The sequence below is a fragment of the Aplysia californica genome, unplaced genomic scaffold (assembly GCF_000002075.1).
Source record: "Aplysia californica isolate F4 #8 unplaced genomic scaffold, AplCal3.0 scaffold00657, whole genome shotgun sequence".
In the NCBI taxonomy this organism is placed as follows: domain Eukaryota; kingdom Metazoa; phylum Mollusca; class Gastropoda; order Aplysiida; family Aplysiidae; genus Aplysia; species Aplysia californica.
In genome coordinates, this window is record NW_004797927.1 from 430,818 (window position 1) to 446,876 (window position 16,059).

The window sequence follows — 16,059 nt, forward strand, 5'->3', positions numbered from 1 at the left end:
CTTCAACAGCACAAAGTCTGCTTCGACTATCAAGGCACCCCGAAAATAGCAGTTCACAAGAGTGACAAATATACAAAAGAAGTAGAGGAAAATGACGATAGTAAGGATGAGGAAAGAAAAAGCAGCCATACCCCCTATGTTGTTCCGGCACAGTATGAGCATGACATTGATAAATCTGCCCATTTACAATTCAACTGTGCATAAGAACATGTTAGTATCTCCCCTTTGGGAATGACCTAAAGACAACTTCAGTCAGTAGCAGTTAGCACCGCCCTGGTTGGGGGGGGTGATCAAACTCTCCCGTCTTTTCTCCCTTGATCATGGGGCATCAGGACAGACGGGTCATCGTTGTAGATTTGTCGCCTCTTACTTTTACTTTGCTGGCTTTTTTTTCCTTGTTGGCCTTTAAAATAGGGTCTGTTTTGTAGTTTGTCATCACTTGTTGGCCTTTAAAATAGGGTCTGTTTTGTAGTTTGTCAACACTTGTTGGTCTTTAAAATAGGGTCTGTTTTGTAGTTTGTCAACACTTGTTGGCCTTTAAAATAGGGTCTGTTTTGTAGTTTGTCAACTTTTCTTTCAAATTTGAGCCTGTTGATGCTGTTTAATTTGTACACTCTGTTTTGATAGTGTTCAAGGTCGCTAAATGTTGAATATTTGTAAGAAAATGCTTACATTTCCCCCTTGCACTTCCTATAGATGAAGTATTAGAGACACCCTGAAAATGTCTCCTAAGAACTTCAACTTTAACATACCAGGTAGCTACTTTGATATGGGGGAGCCTGAGTCCTGACAGACCCAGCTGGAGAGACTCAGTCCCTCCCTCCCTACCTCCCGCACTCACTCCCTCCCTCCCTCCCTCACTCATTCCCTCACTCACTCACCCCGTCCCTCACTCACTCACCCCGTCCCTCACTCACTCCCTCCCTCCCTCCCTCCCTCCACAGAGAGCTGACGTGCCACACCAGCCTCGCCTGCAATGACTCGGTACAGATCAGATTTTACAAATGGACTCGGCCTCGCCAGGGCCAAAGGGCACCGCCCCAGAAATACCTGGGTAAGACTTTGCTTTCGGTTACGCTCTCAGCACTGACTAGATTTGTCGGAAATTTTTAAAAGAATTTTTTATATATCCCTGTATCTGATAATGAAACCCAATGCCATACACATTGTATTCATGTTGTCATAACATAAAAGCAAAGGACTGGCTCTGAGAAAAATGAGTTCTCAATTTTCTCTATGTAGGCCTAATAAAAAGGAAAAATGAGTTCTCAAATTTCTCTATAAATAATAAAAAGGAAAAATGAGTTCTCAAATTTCTCTATATATAATAAAAAGGAAAAATGAGTTCTCAAATTTCTCTATATATAATAAAAAGGAAAAATTAGTTCTCAAATTTCTCTATATATAATAAAAAGGAAAAAATTAGTTCTCAAATTTCTCTATATATAATAAAAAGGAAAAATTAGTTCTCAAATTTCTCTATATATAATAAAAAGGAAAAATTAGTTCTCAAATTTCTCTATATATAATAAAAAGGAAAAATTAGTTCTCAAATTTCTCTATATATAATAAAAAGGAAAAATTAGTTCTCAAATTTCTCTATATATAATAAAAAGGAAAAATTAGTTCTCAAATTTCTCTCTATATAATAAAAAGGAAAAATTAGTTATAAAATTTCTCTATATATAATAAAAAGGAAAAATGAGTTCTCAAATTTCTCTATATAATAAAAAGGAAAGCAATTTTTAAAAAATTATTTGTGGCAATCTCCTCTGAGTCTCTCTCTGTGTTGTCTGGTCTGTAGGTTTTCGTCAAGTGCACATCGCGGTGAGTGGCGACGGTGAGGAGGAGGGGCGAGGTGGGCGGGAGGGGAGCCCGGGGTCGGAGTGGGGGTCAGCCTCCACGTCGGACTCTCGACACTCCTCTCCTGCCCGCGACGACCCTGAGGTCTCGGCCCAGCCCGCCATGACGCAGGAGAAAAAGTGGCAAGGTAACTTGGTGTAGACAATTTTTTAATATTATTATTGGTAAGTGTTTTACGGCGCTCGCAACTGCATAAAGTCATATGAACGCGCGGGACACATAACACTTTTTCAGTTGGTAGGAAATTTTGAATTTTGCCCGACGGGTGGCGGCCGAAGCCTACTCTGATCGATTTTAGACCACCAAGGGATCTTTAACGTGCGCTACTTGCACGCGGGCCCTCCAAGATTTTTCGCCCTTGTTGTAGACATCTATGACTCAGTTTTCGAAGAGTCAAAGATATAAAAAAAAGTTTAAATATCATCTAGCCTAAGGCTATTGTCAGAATAGGCATAATGTGTATTGTTCTTTTGAGTATGTATCTATCTATAGAACCGGGATTTGAGATGTGGACATGTCTGTTCCTGTCAGAAAGTTTCCAAGAAAATGTCTTGTTTCTTTACACGAATGTTCCCCACTTCACCCAGGTGGGAATGTGTACCCGGCCATAGACAGCGGAAGATCTTGTCAGGATGTTAGTGTTTTTGCACCTATAAATGACTGCCTGCACTGTATGCTTCCCAGGAAGTTGAGATTGTTTCAGAATGCTCTCAGGTCTGCTGGGGTAATAGTATAGACTGTGAAGTGCATAGAGCTTGCTGTTGAGTGGGGATTTGCGCTATAGCATACAAATGCTATCTATTATTATCATTATTTGATGTGTTTATGTGTGTGGTTTGTTTCAGTGATCTCCAAAGTGGTTCTGGCCTTGGCCCTGGTAGTGGTCGGCCTCCTCATTGACCACTTCGGGGAGGTAACCATCGTTGAGAACATCCACTCCCACAGTATCGCAGTGGCCTGTTACAGTAAGTCCGCTCTGTGTGTGTGTGTGAGTGTGTGAGTGTTGAGAACATCCAGTCCCACAGTATCGCAGTGGCCTGTTACAGTAAGTCCGCTCTGTGTGTGTGTGTGTGTGAGTGTGTGTGTGTGTGAGTGTATGTGAGTGTGTGTGTGTTGAGAACATTCAGTCCCACAGTATCGCAGTGGCCTGTTACAGTAAGTCCGCTCTGTGTGTGTGTGTGTGAGTGTATGTGAGTGTGTGTGTGTTGAGAACATTCAGTCCCACAGTATCGCAGTGGCCTGTTACAGTAAGTCCGCTTTGTGTGTGTGTGTGAGAGTGAGTGTGTGTGTGCGTGTGAGTGAGTATGTGAGTGTGTGTCAGCTGATATATGTACAGTGGAAACCATATATAACAGGCCCAGTAATGTCTAGTAATGTGTCACAGACAGGCCTGCCACATGGCCAGGAGAGAGGACTGCGGGTACTTGTGGCAAGGGAAACTACCCATGAATAAATGGCCATAGACTGCACGAAGAATAAATGACACAGAGGTGGGTGGCATGAAGACCAATATGTCGGGATGTTTGCCATTGGTCACCTGGGGTTTATGTGGTCACTTCTGTTGTGGGTTGTTGTTTTTTGTCCCACGCTTGTGGTATAAGGCCGGCCCCAGAGTGGCTCTGTAGGTCTGACCTGTAGCTCGCCTAGCTGGCACCCTGCAAATGAACGTACATGTATACATTATCGTGAGCCTGAGCAGCGTCGCTGTATGGTCTGACTGTTGTCTGCTGAGCTTCACGACGCGTCAGACGTGCTATTCAACAGTGTTGTAAAACATGGCGGACATGTGTCGCCTCGCTTTGTGTTTATTTTCCACTGAAACTCTTCACAGATCATCAAAATCAGCAAGAAGTAAGTGTTATTAGGTGCTTTACTATTAAATATATTGATGCTAGCATCAACACTTGGCCACAACATCACCAAGAAATGCACTTTATCATACATTGAAACTTCGAATCGAGAGGTTGATGTAGTTTTGACTGTTTGTCGTATGCTAGGCCTAGGCCTAGATCTAGATCTAAATCTAGGCCTGTGTGCTCCTCTAGATTTTAGGCTAGATCTAGATCTGGATTGAGATGCACAGGGATCTCCCTAGAAAGGCCAAGATTCTAGATATTTATAATAATTAACATCTGATCTAGAACTAGAATGTAGATCTAGATTGAAACTGTTCACGCAAGAATCTTTCTCAACTTGACCAATTCTAAATATCTGGTGTGCAATGTCCGTAGATCTAGATCTAGATCTAAATCTAGATGTCTAGATCTAGATCTAGATAGATCTAATCTAGATCTAAATCTAAATCACTCTAGGCCTAAGTGACCCTGTAGCAGTTTTTAATTTAGATCTAGATATCTAGGTATAGGTTAAATCTAGATTCTAGATCTAAACTGAATTGAAGTTATATATCTAATATAGGCCTAGATCTTGATCTAGATCTAGATCTAGAGATAGATTATCTTGGCTATCTAGAAACTAGTGATAGGGCCTATATAGATCTCGAATCTAGATCTAGATATCTAGATCTAATCTAAATCTAGATTCATTAAGGAGGACCACAATTGTACAGGTGCACAGAAAAACAAGCCATTGAAAGAAGCACAGAAGCTTAAGTGTTGATATGATAGTATGAATCAAGTTGCATGATAGTGTGTCTCCGCCAATTCACAGGCAAGTAGCCTAGTCAAGAGTCGCCCTTCGGTCATTCGCCAACCACTAGAGCTAGATTTAGATTCTAGATCTACTTTCCAAACTGCACACTCTTGGTTGGGTGCACAACAAAATCTAGATTCTAGATCTTGATACACGTTTATTCATTAATTAATTCTCTCTCTCTCTCTCTCTCTCTCTCTCTCTCTCTCTCTCTCTCTCTCTCGCTCTCTCTCTCTCTCTCTCTCTCTCTCTCTCTCTCTCTCTCTCTGGGCTAAAATAAATTTATTCTAGTGGGCCTAGGCTAGACACACTGCCCAAGATGATCAGTAGCCTTGCATTGTAACCAATGTAAACTATCGCCACTCGCCAGTCCAGCGAGTTATACAGCACACGCAGGGCTGCAAAAGTGGGAGGGGCCTGCACTTGGCACATGACGTAAGCCTAAAGAAGAGTTGTCCCATCTTGATAGGCTATAATTGGTCTAGGATTACACAGTACCTAAATATAGCAAAGCAGACACGTCTGTTGCACACCTACATACGTCAACACACAATGCGGCTGTGCTGATGCGCAGCGAGTGTGGCTCATGCTCGCTGAGACTGAGACACAGGTGCCAATGCACAGTGCGGCTGTGCTGACACGTAGACAGCGTGCGCTAGGTGAGCTACAGGTCAGACCTACAGAGCCAGTCTGGGGCCAGCCTAAAAGTGATCTGGTTCTACACGACCTCCGGCGTCTGATTGGGGCCCCTGATTCTGTTTTATCTTGTTTCAGCCCTGGCTGGTATACTGGGACTCCAACTGCTGACCTTTAGGTGACCCCCTCCCCTCCCCTCCAGGGTGTACGTGGAGCATGTGTGGACAGACAGACAACTGTGTCAGCTGGACATCCTGGCTGAGGGCTTCGGACGGTGGAACAACGCTGAATGTCCTTCCTGACTGAGGCTTTGTGTAGACCGCGGCTGTCGGACCAGACTCTCCCAGTGTACAGAGCTGGACATAGTTTCACCCTTGTCTGTCGCCAACATCCTTCCACGTGCCCGAGGGTTAGGCCAAGATTTTCTTCCCCTAAAAGAGATACATTTGTTGAACAGATCTTGCATTTGTTTCCTTGGATTTCTTTTCTTTTTTATACCTCTGTGTTTTTTATTGTATTTTTTTGCTGTTTTGGTTGGTTGTTTTTTGTTTTGCAACTTTTTCATTTCCTAAGTTTGTTCCCGGTCTTGTATTGTCATGACTTGTGTTTTCCCATCAGAGGAGCACGTACAGCCTTACGTCTTACAACGCTACACGGTTCAAGATGTGCTGTCTCCTCTGATTGGAAAGTCAGTAATTGACATCAGCATTTCATGGGGGTTAAACGCTCACCCGTGAAAAAACAGGTCGATGTAATTTTAGTTTTAAAAAAGTACTGGTACTGCTTGGAGTGTCACAAAAAACGTGTGTCATGATCTATGTGGATGTTTGAACAAGCTGTAGCAGTAGCAGAAGTTGCTGAAGAGAAGAATAATGAAAATGCTGAAGCCATAACAGAACTTTGGAGGTTAGTGAGAGTTGTGAATTGTGAGTGGTATTGATTTTGTCATTCAGCTTGTCCACTTTGGCTACTGAGATTCTGAAAAAGCAGTTGTTGTTTTTTTCTCTCCAAATTTTATTCTTTATACTGAGTAACCGTATATTGTGTTGTGCATGTGGTGTTTGAGAATTTTTAAAGGTCAGATTTGTTTTGCATTTTGTCTTCATTTATATGTTCCTCTTTTCTTGTAATATTACAATTTCCTTCTTCTCTTCTATTTTGGCTGTACATCTTTCTGAGTACCCTAGTTTGTTTTTGTTTCCAAAATTGGTGTGTTTTAAAAAGCTTCAAATGAAATGTTTTTTGTTTTTAAGTATGGTAATTCTAATGTAGATATAGAATAATAACAAAATTGAAAACTGGCAGCAGCTGTAATATATATATTATATCTGTATATTATTTTTTGAGTTGGTGTCTGGTAATTTGGATGGGTTGGACTAATGATTCCTACGATATATAGATGTAGTGTGGAAGTTTCTGGGACCGCTGAGTGGAGAAACGTGTATGTCCCTTGTCTGGATGTGGTGACTGGTGGTGCTTTTGTGTGTGTGGAAAAACTGTCTGTCTTTTACTACAAGGAATAAAACAGAGAATGTTGTAAAGTGATTCTTGTGGTACCAGGAGAAAACCTGTCACGTTTCTGTGTGTCAATTTTACATTCCCTGTTTTATTCCTTTTTTTTGGGGGGGGGGTATGTTCTGTTGTTTTCTGTGAGCATTTTCCTGTTATTTCATTGTGAAAAGCACTTTGGACTGGCTAGATTCTTGACTTTGGCATAACCCCTTGGAGGTTTAGGGTTTGGATCTAAGTTGGGTCCCAAATTTTTGCGTGTCTTGTCTGGGATCGTTTTTTTCTCTTGGCCGGATGCGTGGAGGGAAGAACGGGCTGTTCTGCCTGCCAAATTCCCAAACCTGTGTCTAGTCATGAGAGAGGTGTGGGAGGCAGTTCTTGTAAACCATCGTGTGAGCGTTAACCGTCAGAACAGAGTACTTTTAGCAGGGCGGTGGACTTTGTTCAACTTTACATGAGTGTTGTTTTAGTCTGTTGCTGGCATTTTACTTTGCTGGGGAATTATGAATATTCTAATTTGAGTGCACTATGATGAGATGCAATTTTATGACTGATTTCTTGTTGTAGTCTTGTAAGGGATTAAACTTTGTAAATTAATTGTTTCTATAATTTTGAGTACAGCGGACGTCAGAGTTTATGTATCGCCGTACTGATTAAGATTTATCGTTCTGGTATAGCAAGGTATTGGCATTGACTTCATATTATTGTATTGGAGTAATTTTCTTCAGTGACACATATTTTTAGACCTAAAAATATTGAACCTGGCATTTTCTTGTCTTGATGATAATGTTGTAGATGGTATGTATCGCGATATCCGATATCGTATATATATCACGGTGACGTCGTATATATATATATATACATCACAGTGGACTCAAGTAGCCCCCAGTCCAGACCTCTCATCTACAGATTGTGATGTCATGTACAGTGAGATAAGACGCAATGTTTGCTCTGTGTATGTCACTATTTTCTTTCAATGGTGCACTTCCAAGAGTCGCAATACAGTTTTAGCATTTGCTTTAACGGCATAAAGTTTTCACGGTAAAGAATTGTATTGTTGTAATGTATTTATGGGATTGATTCTATACCCGGTTGACTGACGTAACAGTGATCGTGAATGAAATGACCCTGTTCCCGTGTGTTTTGTTCCCGTGACCGTGTGGCACATTTGTCACAGAGCGTGAGCGTGTCTGTTTTTGTTATGACTCACAAGTCACAGTGTTTGTGTAGTTGCTGTGGCGTCACATGGTTGCTATGGCGATGTCATCTAGTTCCTGTGACGTCACATAGTTCCTGCGGTGATTTGTGAGGCAGGGCGCGGTGAGCTGAGGCCACAAACTGATGGGGTTGTGCCAGGTTTCCTGCCCTGGGCCGCCCGAGTACCCGTGTGCCAAATAGATGTGTGCCAATCTCTGTTCACACAAACAAGACCGCTTTGCACGGATTGGATTTTTATGCATTATATAAATAATATTAATATGTGCTGGCATTTTCAATTGATCTGTGTTTTGTTTAACTGTCTCAAGTCTGCTGTATAGTCCTGGCCAATGTGCAGGATTTTGCTGTACATGTAACATGTATTATAAGTGTAAGTAAATCATACTGATGATTTGTAAAGTTGTACATCTTTTAGACTACAGGACAGTGAACCGTGTGGATTTGAATGTCAAGACTTGCATTTCTATTATTAGCTTGTTGTGCATACATATACATAACATGCATAATTCGCCTGTGCTTCATGTACATACGTATGTTCAGATTTTGAATTTGAACAGAAGTTTTTCGGAGTTGTCACCATCCTTGATGTAGATGAAATGTCTTTCTTATGTCGCTCTGTACGTGTCCAACACGCTCTACTGGCCGTCCCTACAGTCTGAGCACATCTAGGCAAAAGGTGGATTTTCAAGAAGTAGGCCACAGTTTTCTGGGCGACCCAGCTACCTGGCTGTACCTTGTCAGGGGGGCGAGTCACATTCTGAGCTCTCTCCCCGTAAATGTCCTGCCAGTTCCCCTCTGCATCTTCAGACAAAGACCCATACCTTGGTTAGGTCTTTCATCATGTTCCAACAGAACAGATGTCTGTCAGATGTGCTTCAGGTAGGAAGGGGCCTGGCAAGAAAGGGACGCCATGTCATACATATAACATCAGGATTAAATGAAAGTTGTGTTCCTGGGTCAGTCAGTGAGTAGACTTGAGTGGCAAATGTTGATGAGAGTCGAGAGATCAGCTTTTTGTATTGTCTGAACAGGGTGGAGTTGTGTATCGTTCAACTGTAAATGTAATAGCCTGTACCATACTGTGAACGTGCTATGGATCAAGTAGATCTAGGTTTTCAAAAACTGATAGTTTCAAAAGTTGATCACTCTGTCATGTGTCCAGTATGGCGTGTCTTGTAATGGTAAATGAAAAGTTGATTTTACGCCCTCATCGACACAGTTGAGATCATTTAGGAGGCAGGCCACATCCCGGCCTGAGAGGGTTAGTGCAACATCTCCACGGAGAGACAAAGACGCTCCATAAAAATTCCTCCCCCCAAGGAATCAAACTTGGGTCTCCTGCATGCGATGTAGAAAAGCGTTAAACGGTTCACCACAGACGCGGGACCCAGTAGGGCATAGAGCTCACACAAACATACACATTATATGGGAGTGTTCTATGCTACATGATGAGTGGCAAGAACTTTACACTCCGGGGAAAAAAGAAAAAGGTACCATACGCACAATGTTTGAACGTGTCTCGTGAAGTTTGTGTGTTTGCTAGGTGCTCGGCAGTACTGGCGCGAGTGTGTTCGTTTGTGTGTCTGTGTGTGTGTGTGTCTGTCACTTTGTGGAGAACATACCGGTACATACACCCCCTCTATCAATCTTGTAAATCCAAAGCTTGGTACCCCAATGTGTGCTGCAAAGTTGTGAAATAATTGTGATTGTTCCAATAACTGTTTGTACATGATGTACTTTGTATGAGAGAGTTTTTTTTACAGTAGTAGCCTACAATGTTACTGTAAACCCTCTCTGGTAGGATGACACAGATCTTCTGGTATACGTGTATAATAATGTATAATGTCTGCAATAATTCTGATGAGAGAACTGAGGCATGCGTGAGAGAAGGGATGTTACTTCTGCAATGACTGTCTTCTCTATTGCTCTGTGGTGTGCAATAAACTGAACTGACGAATTGACCATGTCCAATGTGTACAATAAAATGGAGTTACAACTCAACTCTTTCTTTTGTCTTTATTTTGACGTGGTATGTTTCTTTAGTGAAATCACAGGCTACAGAGCAGCCTCTAGACAAAACGACCTTCGATATAACGACATCCTCTGTATAGCGACATGGTGCCCAGGTCCCGATTTTTTCTTTATTTTATATATATATATATATATATATAGGCCTATATCATTAGAAGAAATATTGTTGGTTGCCTTCCTACAATGACAACTCTAAAACTTATAACAACATTTTTTCTGGTCCCGATGATGTCGTCATAGAGAGGCTGCACTGTATAATCTGACTTCTCAATTGAGCTGTTTAATTTTTCATAACTAATAACATATTTAAAATTAAAAGTAGCCTACAATATATTTGGGTGGCGTTGGTTGGACCTGGTGGCCTAGTGGTTAGGCTACCGGACTCGTAATTGTGAGACTGCGGGTCAGGGGGCTTGAGCCTCAGCTCGGTCCGATGTTGTGTCCTTGGGAAAGGCACTTTACAGTACACGAACTTCTCATTTGGCTCTGTAATTTCAAAGATGGACGTTAAACTCGGAGGTCCTGCCTCTTAAATAACGGGTGATTTTTTTAAATCACAAAATCACGCGCAAGGATAACCGGACAAATGGGCAATATCTTTACTGCTAATGGTCATACCTAGACAAATTCTACTTCATTCTTTTTGTGTTTTTTGTGTTAATTTCCTAATTTTATGGGCATTCTTATAATTTAAAACTTGTTTTTAGCTCTTTTCTCAACGTAAAACGGAGTACGTAAAAAAACAACCCAACTATGACCATAGGTCAGCTCCTTATCCTTCTTTTTCAAAGAATTGTGCGTACAATTTATGTGAGACTAGCCTTAAGCTTTCAACTACATGTACATTAAAAAAAAGCTAAATAAAGTCAAGCAAAATTTTCTTCGGAGACACAGCACATGCAGTGGGCCCACTGGAACGTTTAATGAACCGCGCAAAGATGACCAGAAAAATAACAAAATCATCTTATGATCTTCTCACTTGCTCTTGGCATTTTTTTGGGACAAATTATAGTCTGCCTCATTATCTTTTTTTTTCATGCATTTTTTTTCACTATTCAGGACAACTGAATTGTTTTCAGTTATTATCAATTACATGTAGCAATTTCATTGATTAGCACAATTTTTTTTAAAATATAGAGAGAGACCAGCCGTCTGAAAAGTCCACTGCTAATGCTATTTTTAATCAAAGAAAACGGCACAATTTAATACAATAATGTAAAAAGAGTTTTTAAAATATCCAGAAAATAACATAAAATTATTATAAAGTATTACATGTATTAGAATTACGTATACATGACATGTGCTGAAAGTGAAAGACTGAGCAGAGGCTTATAATTTAAACTCTGTTCTCTACTATAGTGCAATAAAAAATACACGGCGCAACTTAATGTGAAATCTCTCTTTACCTATTGAACATGGATTCTCCAACTTTTGCACAATGACTTACTTATATCAATTTGTCTTAACAGGTGAATATTTTTTCAAACTCCTGCACACTGTATTCTAGAAAATTCTTTAATAAATACTAATTAAAAATCTCAGTCTTTGGTTTCTACAAGTTTACAGCTGGGGCAATATCGCTTTGAAAAGCAAGTCTGTCATCTATTATCTATTTGTGGTGGCCGTATTTTGCTATTCAAAAGGTTTTTACTCAAAAGGATCGACATGCGGTTTTCGCCAAAAGATTCTTTAAAATATTCTTCAAAGCATGACGCCCTTGTTTTTTTTCAGTTTTGAGACAGTTTTGCTGCAAAAAGCTACATTTCTTTGTTTCGCCGATCTGTAGCGTAGACCAGTAGGAGTAGGAGCAGTGACGCCAAGGCGTCGACCCGAGCAAAGCCGAGTGCTCAACTAGAAGAAAAAAGGTTGGATCTAATGAAAGTAAAAGTGATTGTTATGATGAGATTTGTTATTAACTCTGGAAAATATAGTTGGATCTAAAATCAACTAGATCTAGAACTAGAACCGTGCAATTCAAGTTTTTTATTTCAATTCCAAGCTAAAGCTCAAAGACATAGCAATAGGTTAGATCTAGCGGATGTAGGCTCTCTGGCTGCTTCTAGCCTACTACTACTGATTCTAGACAGGGAATCTAGATTTAGCTATCATCTGCACTATCCAAAAGCCAAGTATATGATTGAATAAAAACAAAACTGAGAATTCTTGTGTCAGTGGCACGTCACAAATGCCATAGCACCACATTATCACAGTGATCAGGGGAGAGCGGGGTGCCCGGGTCGCTGACCAGTCGTTATGAAAACTTCAACCTCTACAACTCAGGCGCCAAAAGATGTTGGAAAATAATAATACTTTTTGAAGTTTCAAAATTTATATTTACAATCAGTAGTTTTTTTTTAATTTTATCGCGTTTTAAAAATTATCTTTTTTTCTTCCAGAAGCAATAAATATTTCCAGTTCTACCAAATAGATTTTCACGCGAAGACCGCCATTTTGAAGATCTTTCTTTTCCTTTTAAAAAGATGTAGGCCTGTAGGGTGTGGCAGCGCTATTCACAAAACTGAGTTGTTCAGACCCATCAAAACACGAGGCTTCACGGACTATCACAAAAGTCTACGGGGCGTATCGAGGCAGATTAATCGCCCTGCCGCGTGCACGTCCACTAATCTGCCTACTACATACCAGATAGCCTACTATTATATTAGAATTCTACGCCACACTACAGGGTTGCCAGAGATTTTGAAGGCGAAAGGCCAAATTTTTACGAAATAAAGCCCAAAAAGGCCAAATTTTTGGCGAAAAAGGCTAAATTTTAAAAAACTTGGTATTCTCTCCCCACCCCCACAACGATTTCGGAATAATGACATATTTGCACAAAGTACCAAACGCTTTTGCTCATCCAAAGGCAGGGTCTTTTTTAATCTATAAATATTTGAAAGTCCAGTTTTTATCAAATTTTCCCCCATCCTCGGAAGAAGGTTTCCAAGACATTAATGAATTAGAAATCCAATATATATATATATATATATATATATATATATATATATATATATATATATATATATATATATATATATATATATCCAATATATATATATATATATATATATCCAATATATATATCCAATATATATATATATATATATATATATATATATATATATATATATATACATGTATATATGAAAACAGAAAATCACACCCTACCTCCACAGCAAAGCCTAAGAAATAGAATCTCGGCTCGACAGACAGGCTCTCCTTGTATACTGAGGTGAACTGACGACTGCGGAGACGGGCCTGACACCACACACATGCACTCAACCATCCCTCGGGTCGGTGAAATAGAGTAGTAGTAGTAGTAGAGAATCTTTGAGTGTAACCTCCGTTTTCCCGCTGCTAATTAGGTCTAATCTAACCAATAAAAATGTAAACGTAACGAGCTAGGCCTACACACTACATGTGCACGACACCCCGCCCACACACATACATTTTTTGTACTTGGATTCCTCAATCCTCCCTCTGTGACAAGTGAAAACACCGTTTTCATCTTTTCCACGCCGCTCAATATTCGCAGACATTTTTTTTATTTCAAGAAATTGAAGGAGGGAGAAAAAAGGCCAAAGGCCAAATGTAATTTTACTTGGCCAAATGAAATGAAAAAGGCCAATTTTCTGGAATGTGGGCTACAAACTGTCCCCGTGGTTTTATGCAAAAAAATTCTGAAATCATGCAAACTGAGCCCAAAAATGTGAAATTATGCGATTCTGTTAATTTTAACAAAGAATGATAAACGAAAACAATCAGAAATTATGCCCCCCCAAAAGATCAAATTATGCTAAATTATGCGGGGTGCATAAAACCACAAGGACAAAAAAAAGGCCAAATTATGTGGCCTAAATAATGTTCTGTGGGGGTGGGCGTAAACCTTATCTTGGCCATATGTGGCCTAAATTAGCACTCCCTTCTTTAAAATCCACAGAACAACACAACACTTCATCAATGAATTCAAAGAACGAATAATTTAACAAAATAAAAATAAAAAACTTTAATTGGAAACATAATTCTATTTCCATTTGTTCTGAGACTGTTCAAAATGCCCACATGTGTGACGTGGATGGGAAGGTGAATGGAGAAACTGCAGCAACAGTCAGATGTCCAGTTTCCGGAAGGTTCAAATGTCCAGTTTCCGGAAGGTTCCCCCGAGTCCTTCTATCCCGGCATCCCCGCTGCGGCTGGTCGTCTGCTCCGAGTTGAGCGCCATGTTGACGTAGCCATATTTGTTGTCCTCCTCGAACAGGCTGTCAGACGACAGGAAGTTCTCCACCCGCTCCTGGACACACACACATACACACACACACACACACACACACACACACACACAGAGACACACACACACACACACAGATAGAAAGAAAGAAAAAACATGAAAAAAGGGAAAAGGAACACCGGAAGGAGAAATCCACCTTCAAAAGGGGTGTTTAAAAAAAAAAGCAGTTCAAGGAGATTAAGATGTAGATTTTAGTCATGCTTTATATGAAATCATCCTAGTGTACATAGCGATCGGGTGAGATAGAGAAGATAGAGGAATTTGTTTTGTTGAGGAAAGTCTCTGTGAAATTTGTCCCGCCTCAATCTATGGTACATCACTGCTCACTCCTGCACTATCGGTACATCACTGCTCACTCCTGCACTATCGGTACATCACTGCTCACTCCTGCACTATCGGTACATCACTGCTCACTCCTGCACTATCGGTACATCACTGCTCACTCCTGCACTATCGGTACATCACTGCTCACTCCTGCACTATCGGTACATCACTGCTCACTCCTGCACTATCGGTACATCACTGCTCACTCCTGCACTATCGGTACATCACTGCTCACTCCTGCACTATCGGTACATCACTGCTCACTCCTGCACTATCGGTACATTACTGCTCACTCCTGCCCTATCGGTACATAACTGTTCACTCCTGCCCTATCGGTACATAACTGCTCACTCCTGCACTATCGACACGTGTCTGATCACTACATGTCACGACACATGAGACTCGCAAACAAACATTGGACGCTGGAGAAAAGCACCCAGTTTCACCGTACTTCGGGTCGCTTGGTTAAAAGTCAGCTTTAGTTACCCCCCCCCCCCCCCTTCCCCTCCCCATCTTAAAATAAGTTTAAAATTAAAAATCATCTTCGGCACAAGCCGTGCAGACTATTCCTCCCTATGTCGGCCCCACAGAGAGCGGATACCCCGGATGTGTGTGCGAGGCAAAAGTAGGTCAAGTAAGCTCCGAGTGGAGGGTTCATGTAGACCGTTACTACACAGGTCGCTACTTCGTGCAACATTGGGGGAAAGAAATCTCTGTGGTTTCTGTATGAGGGGACAAGTCGTGAGAGTTCTTTCTGTATGAAAGGAATGTACAAATCCTTTAAAACTCGGGGACTCTCATGGCCTAGATCGAATCCGGGTAGCGTACGGGTAGCCTTCTCGGACAAGGGCCAAAAATCTCGGAGGTCCCGTGTGTAAGTTGCACACATTAAAGATACCTTGAAGGTCTAAAATTGGGCAAAATTCAAAATGTCCTACCAACTGAAAACGTTTAATGTGTCCCGCATGCTCATATTATTATGACCGTATGCAGTTGCGAGCGCCGTAAAACACGCAAAAAAGTTTAAAACTCCGGCTGACCTTGTCGTTGTTGGGTGGCTGTTTGCCGCCGATGTCTGTGGGCAGCTGGTGGGGCGGGATGGCGTCATGAAGACCCTCCACTTTGTTGCCATGGAGATGGAGCTGTAGGAAAAGCGAGTCGTTTTGTTGTTGTTGTTGTTGTTGTTGTAGTTGTTGTTGTTGTTGTGGTGGTGGTGGTGGTGGTGGTGACCACGATGATGATGATGATGATGATGATAATGTTGTTGTTGGGGGTGTGGTCCTTTTTTTTAAGGTTAACACTCTTGTTTAGATTTAGTAGAGGTTTTACGGCGCTCGCAACTAAACCTAAAAAAGAGTGTTAACCTTAAAAAAAAGGACCACACCCCCCTCACTATTCCACGTGATATGTATCATTCATAAAGACATACACCTCTAGATCAGATAAAATTATGAGGGCTGCTGTGTGAGTGACTCTGGTTCAAATCCCCACGACCGTGACGAACTTGAACTTACGCTGTTTGTGGAATTAAAATTAAAGAT

At 41.0% G+C, this 16,059-nt stretch overlaps 2 protein-coding genes across 2 annotated transcripts in view; one reads left to right on the plus strand and one right to left on the minus strand.

The window, feature by feature from the left end:
* Positions 1–9,879, plus strand: part of LOC101853730 — a gene marked incomplete in the record, with an annotated part of 18,290 nt that extends 8,411 nt beyond the window's left edge. Inside the window, 4 exon segments of the mRNA XM_005108079.3 lie at positions 945–1,054; positions 1,805–1,990; positions 2,709–2,828; positions 5,290–9,879. Coding sequence (XP_005108136.2) covers positions 945–1,054; positions 1,805–1,990; positions 2,709–2,828; positions 5,290–5,333 — 460 coding nt within the window.
* Positions 9,880–13,887: 4,008 nt separating this feature from the next.
* LOC101853968 (alpha-tocopherol transfer protein-like) overlaps positions 13,888–16,059 on the minus strand; it is a gene marked incomplete at its 5' end in the record, with an annotated part of 6,172 nt that continues 4,000 nt past the window's right edge. The window contains 1 exon segment of the mRNA XM_013087901.1: positions 13,888–14,197. Coding sequence (XP_012943355.1) covers positions 14,039–14,197 — 159 coding nt within the window.